At 42.1% G+C, this 23,751-nt stretch overlaps 2 protein-coding genes across 3 annotated transcripts; both read right to left on the bottom strand.

Moving 5' to 3' along the window:
* Nucleotides 1-836: 836 nt before the first annotated feature.
* On the bottom strand, nt 837-6,673 carry slc22a15 (solute carrier family 22 member 15). The gene is made up of 12 exons (XM_062520117.1): nt 6,419-6,673; nt 5,902-6,042; nt 5,598-5,730; nt 5,277-5,441; nt 4,993-5,122; nt 4,383-4,604; nt 3,877-4,017; nt 3,566-3,651; nt 3,293-3,401; nt 3,113-3,185; nt 2,324-2,482; nt 837-2,032 (listed from the first exon to the last, which is right to left on the bottom strand). Exons 1-12 carry the CDS (start codon nt 6,500-6,502, stop codon nt 1,979-1,981), a joined length of 1,497 nt encoding a protein of 498 aa, XP_062376101.1. The 5' UTR covers nt 6,503-6,673; the 3' UTR covers nt 837-1,978.
* Nucleotides 6,674-11,248: 4,575 nt separating this feature from the next.
* kif11 (kinesin family member 11) lies at nt 11,249-23,354 on the bottom strand. 2 transcript variants are annotated; one of them, XM_062520114.1, is made up of 23 exons: nt 23,173-23,354; nt 22,624-22,790; nt 22,288-22,420; nt 22,016-22,113; nt 21,803-21,881; nt 20,899-21,084; nt 20,669-20,793; nt 19,697-19,787; nt 19,316-19,558; nt 18,965-19,060; nt 18,765-18,853; nt 18,582-18,669; nt 18,153-18,341; nt 17,673-17,880; nt 17,318-17,490; nt 16,425-16,550; nt 15,976-16,134; nt 15,404-15,543; nt 14,137-14,416; nt 13,241-13,463; nt 12,973-13,133; nt 12,178-12,288; nt 11,249-12,036 (listed from the first exon to the last, which is right to left on the bottom strand). In XM_062520114.1, exons 2-23 carry the CDS (start codon nt 22,698-22,700, stop codon nt 11,917-11,919), a joined length of 3,195 nt encoding a protein of 1,064 aa, XP_062376098.1. In that variant the 5' UTR covers nt 22,701-22,790; nt 23,173-23,354; the 3' UTR covers nt 11,249-11,916. The 2 variants fall into 2 exon arrangements, with proteins under 2 accessions (XP_062376098.1, XP_062376100.1); XM_062520116.1 differs by having other exon boundaries at nt 22,624-22,787.
* Nucleotides 23,355-23,751: the final 397 nt, after the last annotated feature.

Raw genomic sequence — 23,751 nt, 5'->3', positions numbered from 1 at the left:
TCAGATTAGCTGTACATACAAGATCTTCCAACCTAGAGCCCTTTTGTCAAAACTCTTTCACAGCACTGGTTGCCAAAGAAAGTTGATGGGATTTTTAAGGAGAAACGTACAGGGTACTTCTATCATGACAAACACGCAATCAGCCTGTTAAATGAAGCATCACAACTCCAGCTTGACAGTTCTAGCAAACCTAAGGGCCAAACACAGAAGCAGGATGCGACTTCATTTATCGAATGCCATTACAGAAATCAGAGCATGTAAAGTATACTTTGGCTGAGTGATAATTGTTGAAACTTAAAGACTTTGGAAATCAATGGATGTATTCTTTTTCTCAACAAACACTGTAAAATCATCCATAGAAGCGACCACTAATAAGACAGGCTAAACTCTCTGTAGATGAGACCACATCGCTTTCTTGCTGTTTATCTATTTTGTGGAGGGGATTTCTGTGCTGTCAGCCATTGCTCGGAGACAGAGGCTTATAATCAAAACAGTGATTACAGTTTAAACTCTTCCCCCTGGTCTCCTTCAGTCTACCTGCTCTGCCAGGTGCCTGAGCCAACTCTGCCATAGGCTGTCATTAAATCCAATGGGTGGTGAAAAAAAACAAAAACATTTGCGTGGTTACATCTTATGCTCAGGCCCTTTGATGTCTCAGCTCCTGGAACCTGTGGTTTACCTGCGCCTCGCTCACCTGCGTCAATGCTGACATCACTGCCACTGTCAGGGGAAAGGGTCAAAGGTGAGTCAGGTTCAAACCGCAGCGCTTTCTGAGGCAGTGACCCCTAGTGACCGTAAAGAGTCACTGCACTTACAAAAAAACCCATCAAAACAAATGAGTTCAAGTCTTTTAATAGTAATTCTATATATGTGTATCAGAGTTGTTAACCATATTAACCATTTTGCAATAACGACTCCTCAGAAAATTGAGGATTAACAAACATGCACAATATTTAATACTGCAATCTCCCAATATGACTGAAAATACCCCTATGAAGGGATACAGCTGGACCAAAAAATCTTTTCCACTGACTGGAAAAAACAAGATCAAATCACTGAACCTTCATTCTACTGATAGACAAGACTGACTAGTCACTGACTGAAGCCAACACCTATTGCAATTACTAAGATAAGACCAGAGACAGCTGAAGAGCCATTTTGTATAATCTGACCCCTTTAACGTATATGCTGCTAGAGACCCACTATAGGAGTAAATACTGACTGCTATGACCTTCTGACCTTTTGATCTTGTAGAAAAGGCACAACAATAAACAGCAGGTCACAGAGAGGCAATAAAACAAAGTAAACTCATTAGTATGAAACAAGATAATAGTACTAGTAGGCCGAAGTCACAGGAATTGTGTGACTGAAACAGAAAAAGAAAACATTTTGGAATTCCCCAGGAATAGTTTGGTCCTGTCTTTCATGTAGTGAATAGCTGAAGGCTGTGAGCAATTTTGTGAACAGACTTGGTTGAGAAGTTCATGCCCTGAAATGGCATGTCTCGTTTCGGAATGACATCAAATGAAAACAAACCCTGTCAGGGCTTTTTTTATCACATGACACCGTGAAAATAAAATCCCTTTTTTAAACACATCCCGTTTTCTTGTTGTGAAGTAGGCTGCCACTCACCCACAGCGTCTGTGATAATAAGTCTAGCCTAAGAGTTCACGCCGCTGAGCTCCAGTCTGGAATTTCCCCTGACAGGCCACTGCTGGAATCCGAACGCCTCGCTGGCCTTCAGAGCGGAGGCTACGGGAGCTGCTCCTGAGTGCAGACGCGGAGGCTGCAGGCGCTGCTGCTGCTGCTGCTGATGATGATGGCTGTCTGTCTGGCTGGCTGTCTGTCTGGCTGGTTGGGGGGTCTGTGGTCCGGGGGAGGCTGGGAGCACCCGGGGAGGGCTCAGGCCAGCGTCGCACGTCAGGCGGTCCCAAGACCTGAGCTTCACCTCTCCCTCTCGGTTTGGTCTCCAGATTGGTCATTCGTTCAGTTTGTGCTTTGGTTTGACTTCCACGTCCTCCAGTAAGCGCACCTGTTCAGAAACGCAAACAACCTCAATACTTCATTCACTCGTATGGATCACATCGTGCAGTTTTGCACCTCCTTACAAACACTTACATTTTTATTACAGATGGAAATTGCACGATTATCAAGACCCTACAGGACAAGGAACTGTCACAGTTTGCAATTGGACTACAGCAGAAATAGGAACACAGCCACACTCAATAAACAGCAACAAAAAGCGACAGACTAGCGGACTACGCATCAATAAAGTGCACCCAAGTTGTGTTGAGGATGAGCTTTTGGGTGGAGGCTAAATCACCTTGGTCTCCACTATCCGTTGGTAGGCGGGGCTGCTGAGCTCCTCCAGTGTCTCAGCGGCAGGTTTGTTGAGCGTCTCGGGGAGGAGGAGCCCCAGACAGCCGGCGGAGATGCCAACCAAGCAGAACACCATGAAGGGCATGGACACGTGCAGCACTTTCTGAAAGACATCAGGCACCAGATGTGAGGGAGGCCACCGCAATCACTGTGTGCATCATATGATAACACAGGCTTTTCCAAATATGGATGCTTTCTTCCTTTCCTCTCTAAACTGGGATTTTATTGACAACTTACTTGTGTCATATGTCTGCTACAGTAATTTTGGGCAAATCTCATAGCTCAAGATAAGACGGTCATCATCAAATCAATCAATAAACTACTAAGTCTGATTTAGAATCTAGAATTTACATTTTCATTTATAATTATATATTCTTTTTCATATTCTAACTTGGGCCAGTAGGAGTAAAAATAGAGAAATCACAAATTTCTCACGAAATTGTGGAGTTTAGAGCTTGAAAAACGATATAAAAATGCAAATTCCGTCATCTCAGATTTGCTTTGTTTACTTAAGTGTAGTGGGAGGAACAACTTTCCCCACTTTCCCCCACATTCCATTCCAAAGAGTTTGGATGGGAGTGGCATGGGCATGGCACACACATGAGTAGGTGACTCATAATCTGTGGTCAGCCTCCCTCTTATACTGATAATGCATCACACAGGGCTCATTATCAGAGGTTTCATAACCATCCACTCTTCACAGCGTTTACTGGATCCGTGCACATGCACTCACCAAGGAAGGCACAAAGGGCGCCAGGATTCCCCCAACCCTGCAGGACATGGAACAAACTCCGAGCCCAGCGTTTCTGTGCAGAGGAAAGGTCAAGGGTCATCATTAGCAGAAAACACACTAAACGGACACTACAGCCCACAGGCTACTCTGGGAGACTGTTCATAGCATTAGCATACGTACCTGATAACAGTGGGGTAGAGCTCTGATGTGTACACGTACACAATGTTGAATGCTGCACTGACCATCAGTTTGCCCATCAAAGCTAAAGAGGTCGCATTAAACCAGGAATCTGTGCGGAGAGTACAAGTTGAAAGATTTTAGGAATATATGCACCGAGTTCACTCAATAGTACTTCATAGTAGTTTCAGCATATTTTCCATGTATACTCTCAGCATGCCATGTACAGGTGTAGGCCTAGGTCCTATTTTCTTGGAAGAAGTCAATGTAACTTACCTGATGTTGATGGCATGACCATTGTCAATAAACAAGAAAGACCTGCACAGACTAGAAAGCTTGCCATCGTTTTCCTTCTCCCAGCCCTGATTGGGGGAAAACAAAGCAAAATACACCATTCAAAACACTAAGCATCAAACCAACATATGTACAGCTAAATTATTTGAGTCTTGATGGTAAAATTATTTGAATAATTCTGATATTAATCATCAAATTAGCTATGTAAATACCAAGTCGACCATGCAAGATGGGCAGTCTGTAATCACTCAAGTGAAAAAAAGAAACGGTTTTGTTTGTTCAGAGAGGCTTACCACTTTTTGTTGATAAAATATATGCAAAGGGGGTATGCGGGAAGCTCCACTAGTCCATACATGGCCACGCTGAGGTAGCGGTTTCCTGTGTCATCACTTGCGTTCATCGTCAGCCCATAATACACCAGGCTGCACGCATACCTGGAAAAGACAACACAGACAAAGAGCACACACACAGAGGTGCGAAGTGTGTGGTTAGGCTTCGGAGCCCTCATTTACATGGCGGGCAAAAGTGCAAATTCGGTCAACAAGCAGCTCTTGTGCATGAACTATGGCAATCATGTGGCCTGTGGTAACAGTGAGCTGAGTCATCGATTCAAGGATTGGAGGATTGCTATTGGCCAGACAGGAAACAATACGATGTGAAACACGCAGTGAAATGGCATCAGTTGCTCAACTTCTTCCTGTGTGGCGGTGTCCTGAGAGATCTCAACAACTACTCATGAAGATAAAAAATCAAAAGGTCTCCGAGAGGTTCCTCGAGCAACAGCGGCGCCCACACTCACCACACATACATGAGCACTAAGGTCCTCCAGCGCAGCACTGGGTGGGTGATGAGGTTAACCAGGCCAGTGCTGGAGCCATCGGGGCGGTTCAAACCGGGGGTGCGCCTGAGCTTCAGTATGGGTCTGCCGTTGCCGTTCCTCTGGGCCAGGTCCTGCAGAACCTCCTCGGCCTGCTTCGTCTTCCCCTGGGAGTACAGCCAGCGAGGGGACTCTGGAAGAGTCCTGTAGGATGGAGATACAAGCGTTTCACTCTGCCAGTCATGACCATAATTTCCCAAAAGGCACTTTATTGTAGGGTTTATTAAGATAGGGACAGATACAAAAACATAGACAAGCTTGAAAAGTCACCTGATGCATGCATCATAGTGTTTTTAGCTGACGCTAATTCACAACACGTGTCCCTAACACTTACAGTGTGTCGCACATTAGCCAATGTAATACACACAGCACATACTGTGCATACATTGTAAACATATCAAATCATTTCATATTCATCTTTTTGAAAAGACCATGCAGAGAGTTCTCTTTTCAAACATCTTCATACGAATGTCACTGAATTAACACAAGGGTACCGGTCCACTGTACTTCCTGAGTAAGTGACTGTACGTACACACACAGGAGAAAGAGGAGAACACCAGGAGAATTCGCAGCTGTGGCCAGATTGCGCCACGGCCTTATGAAGTAGCCAAGGGCGGCAAACAAGGCAATTCCCACAGCGAATGTCATGTTGGTCAAGGTTCCTAAAAAAGAGGAACGTGATATGGTCAACAAAGCATAGATAACTTACTCCTGAAATGCTTCAATGACAATAATGAACTAAAACTTCTTAAACAATGCGATTTAGCATTTCTAGAACAAATATTGGGGGGCCAGCATGAGAGAGCTGAGCATTACCGGTCAAGGCCCAGTAGGACTTGCCCACATATTCCTGGGTTAGGACAAAACAGACCAGCGCCATGCCTCCATTCATGAGTCCCACTAACAAGCGGGACAGAGCAAACACCTCATAGCTCGGAGCCAGTGCCGTGACGTAACCAAACAGCACCTCGAAAAACAAAGCTGAGGAGAGAGACAGCACATGAAGAGAGTAGAATGGGACTCGGTAGAGAGTAACAGATTTGTCGGTAGAGAGTAACAGATTTGTTTAGATTTGTTTACTAACACAATTGGATCATTTGGACTCTCTCAAAGTGGATGAGTGCATTTCCTTTTTACCTGACAAAAAGACTGGTTTCCTTCCAATCCTGTCTGATAGAGGTCCAAAAAATACATTTCCAACCAGCACCCCAGCAAAAAACAGCGCACCAGCTAGGCTGACTTTATAGGCTTGATGTTTGATCAGGTACCACTAGAAAATAATATATTTGCATGAGGCTCTCACAGGCCTACATCTCTTTTGCAAGATCAGACAACTATAATTCATGCAGAATACACCAAAACTATTTGAAACGCAAAACTCATGCACAGCAATGTGTTTTCCTGTACTCAACTTTCGTTGGATGAGGGTAAAGCCACTTACCTCTGTAACAATAGAACTGCCATCTTCAGTGAATGTAACTTGACTGTTTATTTCGCCACCTGAATCATCTAGTTTCTCCGTACTCAACTTTGGCACTGCTCCTATCAGGACTACTAGCATGGACTGGCATGCCATATAAATCTGCAATAACGATAAAACACAATAAACACATTATGGACAGTAAACAGGCCGGTAGTGCCACAGTTAATTATCCTGAATAAATTGACAATAGACTCGCTGTGTAAATAAGAACACGTAAGCAAGTCCACGTCTCACAAATTTACTGGGTCTCTATCCGGAAAACAACGTCGCTGCAACAGAAAACCTTTCCAAGCTAACGAAAGGTTACACAGACACTTCAAATGTAACAGTGTTTCTAACACGATAACCCTGACAAGGAAGAATAAACAGCAATGTTGATGTTTCGTTATTTTACCAGTAGCTGTCTAGCTACAGCTAGCTCATACATTCACATGATGGTCTGTATACATCAGAGAGAAAGATACTGATTGCTCACCTGTAACAACGTGAGCACTGTCACTGTGCGTTTCTGATATGTCCCGAACTCTCCAACAACTTGGAATGCCTCCTCTAAATCCATTACAGGATGCGCGTTCGGAACGGTATGGCATCACATTACGCGAGAGAGGACTGCGAGAGGGACACGCTGAGATTGCTGGCTGGTATGCAGGGTCAGATTCTGTTATCGTGCTGCTGCTCCGTCAAGAACAGCCACAGAGAACAGGCGCTAGCATAGTTCCGCTAGCTTTGGTTCCGTTCAACTACTTTCTTTTCGGTCAAATCGGCTAATTTCACTTCCGGGTAAATTTCTCAGCGAACATACCAAAATAATAGACCCGGCAAGTCTCATGCAATTACAATGATTTGACTATATGTAAATAAAAACCGTTCAGATGTATGTCTATATTATCACACACCATTGATCTGAATTATATAATAAAATATACACTGCCGGTCAACATTTTGGAGACACTTAGACATTTCCATTCCTCATCATTAAAGACAGAATAGCTGAATTGCATTAAAAAATCATGGCAGCAGTTTTCAGATTACATCACATTACAATCACTAAGGGGTTCTCCAATGTTTTCTCAGTTGGACTTCTAAAATGATATGAGATTAGTAAACAGGATGTGCCTTTGGAACATTGGATGAATGGTTGCTGATAATTATGGGCAATGTAGATACTGCATTAAAGATCAGTCATAGCTTTCTACAAGTCAAGAACCCTTTTGCAATAATGTGAGCACATCATTATCTGATATCTACTGCCCTTATTAAAAAAAGAAACAACAACAAACAAAAAAACAATGCAACTGATCTCAGCTGGTATTCTGTCTATAATGGAGTAGCCTAGGCTAGAATGGTCTGAGTGATCCCAAACTTTTGGCCAGTAGTTTATAAAATCAAACACACAAAAGCTATTTGCTCTACTTGCCGTCACTCACCCCCAGTGTTCCTATCTGGTAGTGAATAATGATCATCACAAGGAGTATTCCCCTCTTTACTCTAAGGAAACAAAACATGTTGCGCTTCAATGCAAGTGGCCACATAATTCCCCCAGAGAGTCAATAGTGACGCCTCATCTGTGAATTACGTGTGACCTGCAGTTTAATTATGAAACTGGCGTATCTCTGATAGGAAAGTGCTGTCTTACATTGGGTGGATATTGCACTACTGTCTCGTAGCACTACTTACAAATAGTGTTGCTGATCCTAGACTTACCACCTGACTATAACGGACACTGACTGATTAAAAACAGCATTCACCGATACACTTATTCTTACTGCACTCTACCTTTAAAGATACACGAATAAATAAATAAATCCCACAATTGTTGTAAGAATTGCTTTTTTTTTTTTTTTTTAGAAAAAAAACTTAAACTGTTTACCATGTTGTAAGTCACTTTGGCTAAAGCTTTGTATCTTTAGAAAACCAGTCATGTTTTTGAATGGTCATGCATCATTCCCTCAGTTTGCCTTGAGATGGGAGAAGTACGGATTTCAATGAAACCCATGAATGGGACTTCCTGCTTTCAATGATGTAAAATGATGATTTTACCTAATTGAAAGTAGGAAGTCCAACATTGAAATCCGTATTTCTCCCATCTCAAGGCAAACTGAGGGAATGATGCACGACCATTCAAAAACATCACTGGTTTTCTAAAGATACAAAGCTTAATGCTAATCGTTGAAGTGTCCCTTTAAGTTTAAGAACTTGAGGCTAGTTAACCAAGACAGATTTTAAAAATTACATTAGGCAGTGAGATTGGGTGATACAAAATATAAAGGAGGTCAGCAGAGCAGACCTGTAGAGTGTATAATCTTCACCTCCAAGTGTTACCATTTCTATCTACAGTACCCTCCAGAATTATTGGCACCCTTGGTAAAAGTTGACTAAAAATAGGTCTAAAAAATAATCTTTAGGTGATTTATTGTACTCCACAATGAAAACAATGAGGAAAAATACACCCTGCAAGGGAAGCAAATTTATTCTGAGAAAAAGGAAAATCTCATAAAGAAATAAATGTTTTTAATAAAAACACGTCACTCACAACTAGAAATGCAATTCCAAGGAACTACCAGTGCATGAAAATGCAAAAATATATAGATAGATAATGTAGATATGGTTACTAAGGTGTAGCTAGGGTAAACATGGTGGTTGCATAGTTTAAAGAGAGTTAATGTGTGAAGGTAGACAGTTTAAAGGTTAAACATTCCAGTTGCAACTTAACTAATGATTTCTAAAAGGTATGTTAAAATGTTAACAATGATAACCAGGTTGATTGGTTTACTAAGCTAATGATTTCTAACAGTTATGGTAAAAATGTTAACAATGCTAACTATGTTAACAATGCTAACCAGGTTGATCAGCTAACTTAACTAATGATTTCTAACAAAAAATGTTAAAAATGTTAACTATGCTAACAATGCTAACTATGCTAGCAATGTTAACCAGGTTGATTAGCTAACCTAGCTAATGATTTCTATCAGTTATGCTAAAAATGCTAACTATGCTAACAATGCTAACTATGCTAACCAGGTTGATTAGCTAACTTAGCTAATCATTTCTAGCAGTTATGTTAAAAATGCTAACTACGTTAACAATGTCAACTATGCTAACAATGCCAACCAGGTTGATTAGCTAACTTAGCTAATCATTTCTAGCAGTTATGTTAAAAATGCTAACTATGTTAACAATGCTAACTATGTTAGCAATGCTAACTAGGTTGATTAGCTAACTTAGTTAATCATTTCTAGCAGCTATGCTAAAAATGCTAACGATGCTAACCATGCTAACTAGCTAACTTGCTACTGAGGACTTTTATTTTGAAACATTTGTTGATAGGGTATCCATGGCTGCCACTATCAGGAATAAAGAAGTTACTGTAGTAAAATCATGTTGGTTGCTATGGAAACGGTCATAAACGCTTAATTTTGATGGTTGCTATGTTGGTTGCCAGGTACATGGAGGTCTCATGTAGTTGACTGGAGGCATAGTTGATGATAACTGACAGTTGGAATGGTTGAAAAGTTAAATAGTTGAGTAGTTTCAATGGTTAAATGATTTAATAGTGTATTATTGCAGTGAGGACTTTTATTTTGAAACGGTTGTGGAAAGACGAAACAGGTTAACAGGATATGTAGTCTTCACAGAGAGTTGTATGCTTAAAGCCTGAGAGAGAGAGGGCTGCTGCATGTGGGGCTGGCCACCTTGCATAAGATTCTAATTGCTTAACGACCCAACTGTGATGTCATAGAGGCCAATGTTAAGTCTATGGGGAAATTTTTAATAGTTTTTAATTTATAGTTTAAAAAGTATAAAAGTTACAAAGTTGAAAAATACTTAGCAGCATGCCCCTATTGAAGACCTACGTTACAACGTTTGAATGTTTCTAGGTTAAACGGTTCAAGCTGAATAGAAAAAATGAATTTGGTAAGCGGAATAATAATAAGAAGAAGCCTAGGAAGAACAGTACAGTGCATTTTCATGCACTGTAATTATTGGCACCCCTACTTGTAATACCTTCTTAAACCTCCCTTTGTCAATAAAACAGTGTGTAATATTCTTCTCTGACACCCCATAAAGATTGAGAATACAAAGTAAGGGATTTAAGACCATTGATCTTTACAAAACCTCCCCAGATCGTCCAGATTGATAGGTCCACACTTGTGCATTCTTCTCGTTGACTCATCCCACTGTTTTTCTATGGAGTTTAGATCAGGGGACTGCTATGGCAATGTCTGAAGCTTGATTTTGTGTTCAGAAAACCATATTTGTTTTGATCTGTGCATTTGTTTTGGTTCATTGACCTGATGAATGATCCAATCATGACCAACTTTTAGGGCCTTGGCAGAGATTGTTTGATTTCCTTTGAAAATGTTCAGGTTTTTCTTGGTGTTCATGTTGCCATGCACCTTAATTAGGTTCCCAAGGCCTTTGGGAATTAAAACAGCCCCACAATAGCACAGCCCCTCCATCATAATTCTGATTAGGCATGGGGTTCTTTTTAGTATAGTCATTCTTCTATGTACGCCAAAGACACCTTAAGTGGTTTTAGCAAAAGAACATAATTTTATTTTCATCTGACAATAGACCACACTCCCAGACATGTCATGGTACCATTCAGTAACTCCTGCCATTTACATTGTTCATTAAATGACTCTACTGGCTTTAACCTGACATGCTGTCTAAATAATCTATTAGCAGTGAGGTCACTTTTGAAGATTTTTGGGGGGGACTTGGTGACCCCAAGATGATAGCTTTGTCTGTAACTCTCAACAGTGGTTCTTATGGATTTTTTTGCCTATCATACCATCCTCCATACTGTGCTTGGGAGCAAAATAGCCATGGGTCTTTGTCCAAGCATGTTTGCCACATTTCCAGATGATTAGAACCTTTTAGTCATCATTTTAACTGGAAATATAGGCATTTTCAACAAAATACCTAGTTTCCATAGACATTCTCTTACTTACAAATGTCAACACAATTTCTTTTTATTTCAATTTAGTGTATTCTCTTGTCTCTCCAATGTTGAAAAATGACTAGAGGATTTAGCCTCTGAGTGACTTCATTTTCATACCATAGTGAAAAAGAACGTCATGAACTACTTCTGAAAGTTCACAGACACTCTGATTTACTTTAAAACGTTGCATTTACATAGGAAAATGCTCATGTTAAATGTTGTACATAATATGTTTCAGGGGTGCCAATAATTGTGAGCAAGCTGTTTTTGTTAAAAATATTTATTTCTTTATGAGATTTTCCTTTTTCTCAGAATAAATTTGCTTGCCTTGCAGGGTATATTTTTCCTCATCGTTTCCATTGTGGGAGTACAATAAATCACCTAAAGATTATTTTTTATACCTATTTTTAGTCAACTTTTACCAAGGGTGCCAATAATTCTGGAGGGTACTGTATGCCATGGGAAGGGATAAGGGGGGGTAAACATAAACAAAGCCAGAGAAACTATTACTGCAATTTATGTTCAAATCAGATATATCTTATTTATTAAGAAATGTTATTTTATCAAGTATAAAAATATGAAGCAAAACTGACCAAGTGTATTATAGAATTGAAATAAACAAAGGCATGGACCGTGTTAAGACGCTCTCCTCCATGTGCTGCTGACCATACATTCCCATTCATGCACTGACATACGGTGAAATACAGGCCTTACTAGCTGTTCCACCATGCTAACTAACACTCACCCTGAACATAATCCCTGTACATTTTGAGTTAAAATCAGTCTACAGTAATACAAAAACCTGAACTATGTGCTAAAGTTAACATTAACAACAACAATAAAAAACAATCAGGAAAACAATTCATAGAGTGTAATAAGAATGTAACGCTAATTAGAAAAGGAAGACATACATGAGTGTTGGGAGTGAGGGAAAATCACCACATATAAAAAAAAGACAAACACATAAAAACCTTTACATCTAAAAACAATACAAAGAACATTGAAATGGGAAAGCAACAAAACTGTTTTTAGTTTTGACATCTGAGGGGTAGTTTGGACCGTGGCGGATTTGCTACGTCACCCTCTGGCTTTTTGGGGGTGCTGCTGGGAGCTTTACGGTTCTCCCTCTTCTTGGTATTCCTCTTTTGCTGAAATAAAGAAGAGCACAGCACTCAAATGCAACCCCCAGGTCAAAATCACATTAATGGTTACTCGACTTTCAGGTAACAGGTTATTGGTGTTACACTAACAAAGGATAGGGCTGTCATGTCATTGGAGATTTCTTTTACCTTGAAAAATGGCCCTCTGCTGTTCTCGTCACACATGATGTTCACGTCAACAAATGAGGGCTCTGTTATCGCACTGACATCGGAGACTAACAGCTCTTCCTCTGTTGATCCCTGGTATTGCACAAATTAAGAACAGTGTTGGATTAATCCTACAGCGTGAAGAAGCATGAACATGACTACAATACCTTGGCTGACTTTTGCTTTATAGTGGTAACTGTTGTACAAACAATATGTGTATGAGAAATCTTGTTAAATAATTGTGATCTCAAAATTGGCAAAAAACAATTAGGATCATGATCATTGGGCAGCCCTACTTATTACTCAGATGGTTTACACTTGTTTTCACAATTTCACTGATATGTTGTTAATGACTATTTAATAAATATGGCCAGAAAAAAAAAAGAAAGAGTTAGGGTGCTGTATGGATATGAAAGGACTTGGATGCAAACTTGCCAGGCACACTGATGAAGGCTTTATAACCCACTACCTAACTATAACCCACTATTTGTTGTGGGGCAGTCGTGGTGTACTGGTTAGGGCTTCGGGCTTGTAACCGGAGGGTTGCCGGTTCGATACCAGTCCACCACGGCTGAAGTGCCCTTGAGCAAGGCACCTAACCCCTCACTGCTCCCCGAGCGCCGCTGGTTGGGCAGGCAGCTCACTGCTCTGGGTTAGTGTGTGATTCACCTCACTGTGTGTGTGCTGTGTGTGTTCCCTCACGGGATCAAAAAAGTATATATTCTATTCTATTCTATTTTCTACCAACTCCCCACTGTTTGACTCTAAAAGGGTTACCTGATCAACAGCTTTAATCTCCTCCTCAGGTTCCTCTTGGGAGTCGTATTCCTCCTGAAGCTCCTCCATCTGAGCATGGAACTCTTCAATGAGCTCATCACGGGCACGGGACCGTACCAGCACGCGAGGGAAGTCATACTCCTTACGTTGAGGAGTGGTGCCTGAGAAAAGAAAAATATAATTACAAATAAAAAAACATAGCATCCCCTCCCATTTATCTGAGAGGAAGGCAAGAGTACACAAACAGCAGGAGGCGACAAGGGCGTACCAGTGGGGATATCTTCCCGGAGTTCCTCCTGCAGGAAGCCGTGGACCGTCTCGAGTGCCTGGGCTGCTTGCGTCGAGAGCTCCTCTCTGGAGCACTCAACGGTGGCCATGTCTTTGCCCGTTTGATCGCGGAGATTATTGAGAATCCCGCTTGCTTCCGTTTGATGCCGCCTGAAGCAGTCTGCCGTTTCCTGGAGCAATGCTTCTCCTCGTGTTTCCACTGGCTAACACACACACACACACACACACACACAATCATTTTCTTTCTGTAGGCATTTGTGCTTATATCATTTCTCTTGCTCAATAACACAAGTGTAATACATGATAGCCCTGCTGAAAAAAACAGCCTGACCAGCTAAAGGTGGTTTGCTGGTTGACCAGCTTGTTAACCAGCTTATTTGACCACCCTATGATGGTTAACCAGCTAGCCCAGCAAAACTCTCGCGAAAACACACCTTCAGCTGGTTTACCCAGCGTATGATGGTAATTCAGCTGGTTTTGATTGTCGTACCACTTTAAGCTGGTCATTTTAGTTGGTGTTGCTGGTCTACATTGCTGGTCTACATTGCTGGTTTTTACTGGCCACGCCAGCTTATGTTGGTCATTATAGAAAACCAGCTTGACCATCTTTGTCAAGCTTGACAGGCTGGTCACCAGCATGACCATCTTAAACCAGCTGTATCCCACACGACAGGCTGGTCACACCAGCACGACCAGCTTCCTCAGATGGTCACGCCAGCATGTCTAGCTGGTGGCCTAACCAGCTACACCAGCAAAGGCCAGCAATAGCTGGAAGAAAACCAGCAAAGACCAGCTAAAACCAGCTACCAGCATAAGCTGGTTTCTTGCTGTTTTTTTCAGCAGGGAGGTGTAATCTGCTCCTCGGTAGTTTATTACCTGGGCCAGACTCAGCAGGGCATCTTTGTTGGCTTGTGTGAGGTCAACTTGGGCTTGGGCAGCTGCCTCAACACGCTCTGTGGCTTTGTGGCACCAGTGGCTGGCAGTCTCCCCGAGAGCCTTCAGAGAGGTCTGCAGGTTGCTGCGATACCCTGCAGACTCCTCCAAAGTGACGGCCAGGTCATCGGTTACTCTGCTCGTCTCGGAGACCAGACTGTCCACAGAAGCTTCAAAACTGTGCAGCCTGGACCGCTCCTGTTTCTCAGCCTCTGAACATTTCCTACAATCACACAAGGAAACAGCAAGTTATCGAATTCTTCCTTGATTTCTGTTTAGGCAAAGTGTAACACTCAATTTCGTTTGTTCCAGTTCTGATATAAACTGAATATTTAATCAAATCTAGGCCCTGACAATATAGACTTTTATATATTTAATTTAATATAATGTAATGCAATGCAATGCAATGTAATGTACTGTGTCTATCAGATATGTGAGATGGAGTTGCTTACAGTCAGTGATTCTGCTAATGACACCAAGTCCCACCACTAGAGGTCAGTAATATGATTCAGATCAGTAGCGCTGATCTACAACAACCCTACTTGGTCAAATCAAATTTCACCATTTACCTGAAGCTGTCAAAAATATATGTGTGTGTGAGTGTATATATGTATTTTTTGAAAAAAAAAAAGAAAAAAAAATGCACACATTTTAGAAATAAATATTGTCAAATGTACATATATAACTGTCTGGTTGGATCTTGCTTATGATCTAGGCTACTTACAGTTTCATTATGAGTGTATCAAACAATAAATGAGTAATGGCAGATTAATTGTGTGTATATGTGCAGCAGGGGGCACTGTTCAACTCCAAATGAGCCATCATGACTTGCTTCTCTGCTGCATCTCCTGGGAGACAGGTCAGAGTTTGAGAATGGAATCTCAACGGGAGTGGATGAACCAGGCCGACGCTAAAGCCCAACAGTAGCATCGTCGAGCAATACCTTTAAACTGAGCCTGAGTCAGACAAGAGCCTTTAAAATGCAAATGGTGCCATGGACCACTGCTCCAAAAAATGGAATGTGATATTTCTTTGCCAGATGAATAAGTTGGATATGGGCAGTTGTAGTTTGAGTTTGTAGTCAGAGGCGCATTCAAAGACTGTCGGAAAATTTGAAATTATCGTCCATGCATAACCTAACCCACACAGTGGAAAGAATCGTTTCCACCGGGATGTATTCCCCAAACTAGGGGCCCCAGGTGTTACTCACGTGTGCAAGGCCTGCTGTAGGGAGTCCACGGGCGCAGACAGAGCCTCGGTCCTGCTCATGAGCCCCTGGAAGCTGCTCTGGGTGTTCTCAGACAGCAGGCTCAGCTGACCCTGCAGGCACTGGAGGAGCTGGGACAGGTTCTGGACCGGCAGAGAGAGAGCAGAGACATACAGAAGCGTCAGCGCTCAGCACTCGGCAGCATACAGTCAAAGATCCTTCATTACTCACAAGATAGAGCAACATAATGCATCTCTATGGAGGTAAAAATTCAAACAGTTACTGTCTGCTTAAAGAGGCGTGTCGCAAAGACGTCATAGTGGGATATCGATCTCTGTCAGATTGGCAAGCAGTTCAGTTCAAATGTAACGTCACTTTCTAAGTCTGCTCAAAGGGGGATTTCACCCCCTTCCCCTTTGCGAAAACAGAAAGCGTAAATGGTCGAACGTTTGTGCCTCTCGCTCCGCTTTAACCCTCGCCGATACAGTACAGGACAAAACAAAATGGCAGAAATAAACGACAAAGAACGGGCGTCTGTCTGGTGAACTTTGTGGTGTGCGGACGGACTGACTCACGGTCTTGTGGGTCTGGTCGGCTTCACCCAACCTCTCTTTCAGGTCGCCGATCTCTGCCTTCAGAGAGCTGAAGCCCTCCAAGGCTGCACCACGCATCTCAGACAGCGCCTGCGCCTGTGTGTCCAGGTGTGAGGTCATCTCACGCTTCATGGTTTCCATCTGCGGGGCAGAATGAAGCGAGAGAGAAATGAATTAATACAAATAAAATCCTACGTCTTTGGTATTTCGTTTTTTACTGCTCTTTAGTCATGTTGATTTGTTGATTTGCTCTGTATTATCCTGTTTACACTGTAGGGTATGTTGTGTGTGGTGTCTTAAGCTGCTGGGACCTTGAATTTCCCCTTGGGGATCAATAAAGTATCTATCTATCTATCTATTCACGTAAACTGCAAATATTCATGTCAACTATTTGAGCAAATAATGTGTTAACCTGAGCGACTGATTCTCACCCTTTGAATCATAGCACGCTGAGACTCCACAGTCTCCGTCAGGTTCCCCATCATTGACATCAGAGTGCTGACGGTTGGCAGAGCCTGTGCCATCAGGGCCTCCTCTAAATGCACCTGGTGCTCCTCCTGTAGGTCCAACAGAAAGGTTAGAGACCACCTCCAGTGACAAGTCACATTTGCCACCTCGGTAACATATGAGGTCTGCTGTTTTACAAGGCATATCATGTCGCGCATACAGTGTTTCCCCTAGAATTTTTTCCAGCAGTGGTGCTAAGGTCTGTCAAGTACCCCAATTTCAACCAACGATGACCAACTGGGAATGCTGACGATGGGCTAGACCCAAAACGTTTGTCTCCCATTTGTTCTGTCTTTGGCTCATAACATATTTCGGTTTATGTTATCAATACAAGTTCTTTCATATAATTCAGCATTTGTGAATTTGCGACTTCTCTTCTTTTTCTGAAGATACATGCAAGGCCAGGGCCAAGTTTTCCTTAGAGAACACAGAGGACATTAAGGATGCAATAAACTGCTGGCGTTTGTCTCCAAGATGTGAGTACGGAGCCATTTTAGAGTGCATTAGTCATGATTTAACAATAACATGTTTCTGGCACCGGCACAATGGTTGGTGCCAGGAGAAAATACATAAATACATAAACGAAAACAAATACATCACTTGAACATTAACATTGATAGTAGCCACTTCAAAAAAATAAATAAAATATATATATATATATTTTTTTTGATCCAAGTCTGACCATTCTGACTTCATCAACTGAAAACCAAACACTTGAGCAAGACCTTATTGCCCTTACTTGTCTTTTCTGCTGTGCGCTTGATCATGATGATCCAAAATTAAAACAGACATGATGAGAAACAAAGATGTTGTTTACCAGAATATGCAGCAAGTTCTGTTTGGACTCCACACTCAGGCTCTCCTGCTGCTCCAGCTTGCTCACACACTGGCCCACCTTCTCCCCGAGAACAGCCTTCACTCCAGCCTTGTAGGAGGCAACGGTGGAAACAGCCTCTTCAAGGGCTCTGCTGTTCACTTTGTGAAGGTCCGCTGTCGGGGGGGGGGAAAGCAGGAATGCAAGAACAACTTACATACACTGATCAAACACACACAATGAAACCTCAACAACAACCAAAAAAATGAAACCTCAAGGATTTTTTTCTGGCGCAAAGATGTCATTTTGGTTGACAGAATCCCCAGAATCCTCAAGTCAGACGCATTGAGGCACTCACAGACAGTGGTGCCAAAGTAGTCCATGAAGCTCCGGTGGGTGTTGCTCTGCTGCTGCAGGGATCGCTGCATCTGGCCGTAGCTGCTCTCCATGCGCTGGCCAAAGGTCTGCTGCACTCTAGAGTTGTGCTGGTCCACATCCCGCTTTCGGTCCAGTTTGGCATGGAGACCGGACGCATCCTTCGTGCTGATGTCAGCAGTGGACAGCAACTACGGAGACAATTAGCAGCCCAGAGAGAGACAACACATTAAGACACGCTCAATACAGAGGTTTGGCCTATCTGAGACATTTGCAACAGGGGTCATCTAGCAAAGACTGATTGCCTCCTGGTCCATTGAGAAAAAGTAACTTAATCGATAGCCTCAGGTGACGACATTTCAGATGCCTAAATTCATCTTACTGTACATGCCTACTTCATCTTTATGTGATATTGCAATGAGGGCGTATGACAGTCAGACAAAATCACAGCTGGTGTGCTCACCTTGTCTGCTGTGCTGTACAGCTCGCCCTCGGTGGTCATCAGTTTGGACGTGATGAAGGTCTCCTCGCCGAGCCTGAGCCGGGTGTCCTGCAGGTCCCTCTGAGCCGCCTGCAGCTGCTGGCTCGTCTCCTCCAGGAGCACGGTCAGCTGGTCCGCCTGCTCCTTACTGTCCGAGAACATCTCCATCGCCTAGAACACCAAACCACAGAGTAGAATAAAAAAAAAAACGTTTGAAAACAAAACATATGCATCTACAATTGTGCTGCCCATACAATGTAAGGGCAAAAAACAGACAGACAAAAAACAACAACAACAAAAACACTAATTCACCAGAGTAAAAAACACCTACAGTATGACCAGAGTAAAAGACACTAATTTCTATCAGTGTCAGCGTCTATGAAGTGGATCAGGAGGGTGAAAAACGCTCACCTTTTTCAGTTCCTCTTCTATGACTGCCAGCTTATCCACGTATTCAGTAATCTGCAGCTCATGAGACACCAGTTTGCTGTTCATGGACCTACAGATTGAAATACAGTCATGCCCCATTTTTGTTAACCATCGGTATCAGTTTTAAAATGCATATTAAGGTAAACGATAAGAGTGATGTCTTACTCATAGTTCTCAGATGACAGATAAACGCCATGCTTGTCTCGGGTGGCAGCAAGGTCACGCTTCAGACGTTCTATCTCCTCAGTATATTCCTGAGGAATTGGACATAAGAGTGATACGATTCATATTTAAGGACTCCACACTGTGCCGGTGCTCAGCGAGACTTAGCATGTTACATTTCCGGGACCATCCTTTTGATGTACCTTAATAAGGGTCCTCTTGGTGAGTTTCTGATTGACCTCAGGCTTGTTCAAGATGCTTTTGGCTCTGTTGGCGTAATCCAGGGTGCTCATTGTTTCCTGACAAAGCAGAACAAATCGCCCAAGTGAGGAAATGAAACATTCACAACAACGCTGCAGTAATTACTAACAGCTTGATGGAGCTCTTTGATTTCTGGGAATTCTATACTTGCCAAAAGCATGTACAGAGCCACAATAATTCAGTGATAATGCAACAATGCATGTCTGCCAACTTCTCAAAGGCAGTTAGTGATACTGCATGCTAAACTAAGACTACAAAGACATCAGTCAGCAGCAGATGGTCCAGAAACAAACCTCGAGATTGACTGAGGCAGGAGAGACCGTGGCAATGATGGAGGTTTTTGTGCGGCCACCGAGGGAGTCCTGCAGGATGCGGGTGAGTTTGGACTCCCTGTAGGGGATGTGAGGCCGGCGCTCCACCAGAGCAGTGATAACGCGGCCCAGCGTCAACAGCGACTGGTTGATGTTGCCCGCCTCCCGCGCGCGCTTATCAACAGCGCCTGAACGACCAATGTTCTCACTGCCGGCCAGATCCACCTATACAAAGCACAGGGTACAGTTGAGGCATAAACACACTAAGGCGTGCCTGTAGGTACTCGACATATTGAAGATCTTAATTTAAAGTATATAACTACAAGATCTTCAAAAGATCTGTGAAAGCTAAACAAAACTCACCAAATTGAGTTTCCCAATTTTGACCAGCTCCTCACCCTCCATGTTGACTTCTTTCATGTGAATGGTCACAGAGAACACAGAATGGGACCGACTAGAGGAGAGAAACACGTAGCAAGTTTACTTTAATGATACCAGAACCATGAGCCATACCCGTAAATTCCTGACTATTAGACGCAGCTTATACATTGATTTTGCAAAATGTCTTCAGCTATGAGGTTTATACAGGGGGGCAATTAATATGGTGTTAATATGGTTTTGTTTCTTTTAACTTGCATGAAACACTGTCCTGCGGCTTCTATACAATGCGGCTTATATGCGGGAAATTACTGTACTGTAGTAGGTTCAAATTATAGCCAGAGGATAGGAATGGCCAATACAGATTTAAAACCATATCACGCATCATGATAATTGTGGAAATAACATTATAAATGTCAACGTCAATTTATTTGTATAGCACTTTAAAAACAACAATAGTTGACCAAAATAAATGTCAATTAATGAAGCCTAATTTATGCTCAGCGTTAAAAACGGATATATACGAACGGAGCCTCCGTCCATTCTCTGAATTTATTTTGTCCATTCACTTCAAGCTTACACGTATGAATGAAATAGATCAACATCAATCAATCAAACGCATCAATTTACGTATGAAATGGGAGTATAAAATAGGCTGTTGCCTTGAGAGCCATGTAAGCACAAACACTAATCCAATAGCTTTAAACTTAAATCTGACCACCATCAGCAATGAACTCTTCCTTCTTGCCTCGATTTGAACTCTGCCTTCAACCATAATTATTTTTGTTTCACATGTGAGATGCCCACTTTACCATATACCATCAACTAGCCCATATATTGCATGATGACATTATTGTCAATATTGACTGATTGCAGGATGATAAATTCATTCTGCTGGTATATCATGGTTAACACAATATGGGAGATCCCTGTCAGGATGGCCTCTTTAGCTCGTACCTGGAGTATGCATTCATCAAAGTGGAAGCAGTCTTCCTCTTGGCAGCACCTCTTTCCAAAATCTGGTACACTTCGTCTTTGGTATGAACAGTGATTTCCTCAAGACCCTTGATGACAACGCCACGCTAAAGAGAGAGAGAGAAAAAAGAGCAATAGTTCAACTTGTGATCTACAGGCTTTAGGGTGTTAATTGTGTTGAATAGGGTTTTGCTATGAATTTGAATGTTGACCTTATTTCTTGGGTCATCAAACATTTGCAGCCGTTCTGTGACATCTGGACATGGGCTGAGAAGGTCAAACAGCTCCTCGTTATAAATTTCCAACAGAGACACCTTGACTGAGAATTCTGTGTTGTTGTCTGACAACTTGTCAAAAATCTGATGGAGTGTGCGAGGAATAATGCCAGCCAAAGGATCCTGATGAGAGACGGGAGTATGAATCAGTAAGATAATAACCAACCAACAATAAATCGGAATCAGATGCATTTACATTATGGCCTGGTCAGATTACACGACATCAGCACGATTTTGGCCCGAATTTGTCGTGACCGACAAGTTTACAGCGTCGTATCCGATTTCAAATGGTCGGGCACGACATCGAACGCGGAGTGAATCTTATAATGTGACATGCATCCCGACTTGCGATTTGTCGTTCACAACGTTCTAAAACAGCCTGACAAAAAGTCTGGCTTGTCAGAAATTTGACGGGAGTCGTATGACGCGAGTCACGCGACCGATGCTTTCGGTGTATGTGGCCACTCTACCGACCAAGACGCGGAGAGGTTTTCATGGTTCTAAAATCGTATAGTGTGACATGGTAGATCGTAAACGACAATCGTGAGCGACAAAAAAAATCGTAAAGTCTGACCGTGCCATTAGGCAACATCTTGATTAGAAAAACAAGTTCTGGCCCCAGCTGTGGTGCAACTGGTTGGGGCACCTGCACTGTACACTGGCGACCCATGTTCGATTCCCGCCCCGTGGTCCTTTCCAGATCCCACCCTACTCTCTGTCCCATTCACTTCCTGTCATTCTCTAACTGTTCGGTCATTAAAGGCAAAAGCCAAAAATATATACTTAAAAAAACAAAAAACAAGTCCTATGACCAGAGTAAACACAGATTGGATCTTGGTACCTCCTCCCATGTATATTCTTCATCAGTGGACCTCTCTCCTTCCATTGTGAAGGTTTTCCCAGTTCCAGTTTGGCCATACCTAAAAATGCAAAATATTGCACTACAATAATCTGCGAGACATGCGTGTCAACAATACAAATTTACAATTGCCACAATTCAAAGACATGCAAATACAATTAAAGTTACAGTTATGGTGCTTTGTTGTCTACTTACGCAAATACTGTGCAATTGTATCCCATCATGACTTCATCTAAAATGGGACACAACACACTTCTGTAGACTTCGATTTGCTTGGCAGATGGTCCAAATACCTAGATAAGATGAATTTAACATTAGCAGACAGACATATTACGCAAAATGTTCAAGCCCTATGTTCAAGTAAATGAAAACAAGTGATGGTAATGCATATGCTCAGGTGAATTTCAGGTCAAGTAGGCAAAACCATAAACAGCATTATGGACACGTTCAAGAGAAAAAACTCTTACCATGTCAAATGTGTATGTTTTCCTTGCTAGTTTGTCTGTAACACCACCAGTTTTCACGGCCACTTCTTTGCGATTTTGATCGCAATCCAGCACTCCATATGATGCAGACTTCCGCTCCACTGCATTGAAAGGTCTGTGTGTTTTTGCAAAAACAAATTGCAATCATGTAATATATCTTATAAGTTAAGTTGGCCCACTGGTATTGTTACAGTTGTTACAGCAGTCTCTCTAATGCTAATGCACTATAGTGTTTGCTGTTCTACTTGCCCACATAGGCAACATTTGGTTATACTTTTATACATAACTTAATTAAGATGGGATATAACATCTCTTTACCTGCATCGTACAACCACTTGGATATTTTTTCCTTTCTCCTCCTTTCTGCCACCAGTCAAAGAGTTTTGGGATGACATTGTTTCGCTAACGTTAACGTTATGAGAACGTTAACGTTAATCCCTCAAGAGCTTCAGTCGTTCAACCAATCCTCGTTAACTGGAGTACTACTGAACACAAACACACGTTAATTTAGACACCGTTAGTAAAAACAATACTTTGAAGTCGGCATATAAAGAAATACTAGTTAGAAATGGTGGCCTAACTAACGTTAATTTAGCAACAACGTGAACACCCGAATGGCTGCCTGCAAGCTAGTCAGCTAACGTGCTACAGTCCTTCTCAGAAGGCTAGCATGTAATGTACCCATAGCTGGAGAGTTGGCATAAGAAAATAATGACCAAGCCATCGCACAAGCATAGTATTTAACTTGACAAATCAAATAAGTGATACTGCCGCTAAACAAGTGAGACACATTTCACAATGGAAAATCTTTGACGTTATGGTAAATGCTGACGTTAGTTGCCTAACGTATAGCTATGGCTAACTCACAGGTAGCAGCTACTCCTCCAGTTCACGTACAGTCGATTATCCGTTCTTCGTTACTTAAATGTTAACTACCTAAGTTTAGTTATACAACTAAATCACGTTAAAAACAGAGAGCTGACAACACACGATAGATGCCAGTTACAGGAGCCAGGTGTTTACAGAGGGTTAACAATTTCTGCTTTAAATTTCCCCCAAATTGAAAGCAGCCAATAAATGAAGCGTTTGAATTTAGCAGGAATTTCATTGGCTAGTTAGAGAAACAGACCGCAAAGCATCACGGGATCTTTCTGTCAAATCTGAATCTGCTGCAACAAAATAAACCTCACCTCAGAATCAGAAGTATTTTAGCATTTAATGCTGTTGATAAACCTCGCAGATATTTTACGTAAAGCTTTTATCCATACTCTTACTTCTATAAGAAAAGTGTCAACCCATAAGACTCATTTATTGTAATGGAAGGAAAAGACCCACTGAGTTTGTCCACCACCGATCATACTGTAACACTAATGTTCTTTGAAATCAGTGGTTTGCGCCCGGAATTTTGTAAGCCTAATTTAATAGAGAAAGATACATTACAAACGA

The sequence above is a fragment of the Sardina pilchardus genome, chromosome 18, assembly GCF_963854185.1.
Source record: "Sardina pilchardus chromosome 18, fSarPil1.1, whole genome shotgun sequence".
Classification (NCBI taxonomy): domain Eukaryota; kingdom Metazoa; phylum Chordata; class Actinopteri; order Clupeiformes; family Clupeidae; genus Sardina; species Sardina pilchardus.
The sequence above is the reverse complement of the archived record's forward strand: the minus strand, read 5'-3'. Positions and strand labels throughout refer to the sequence as shown.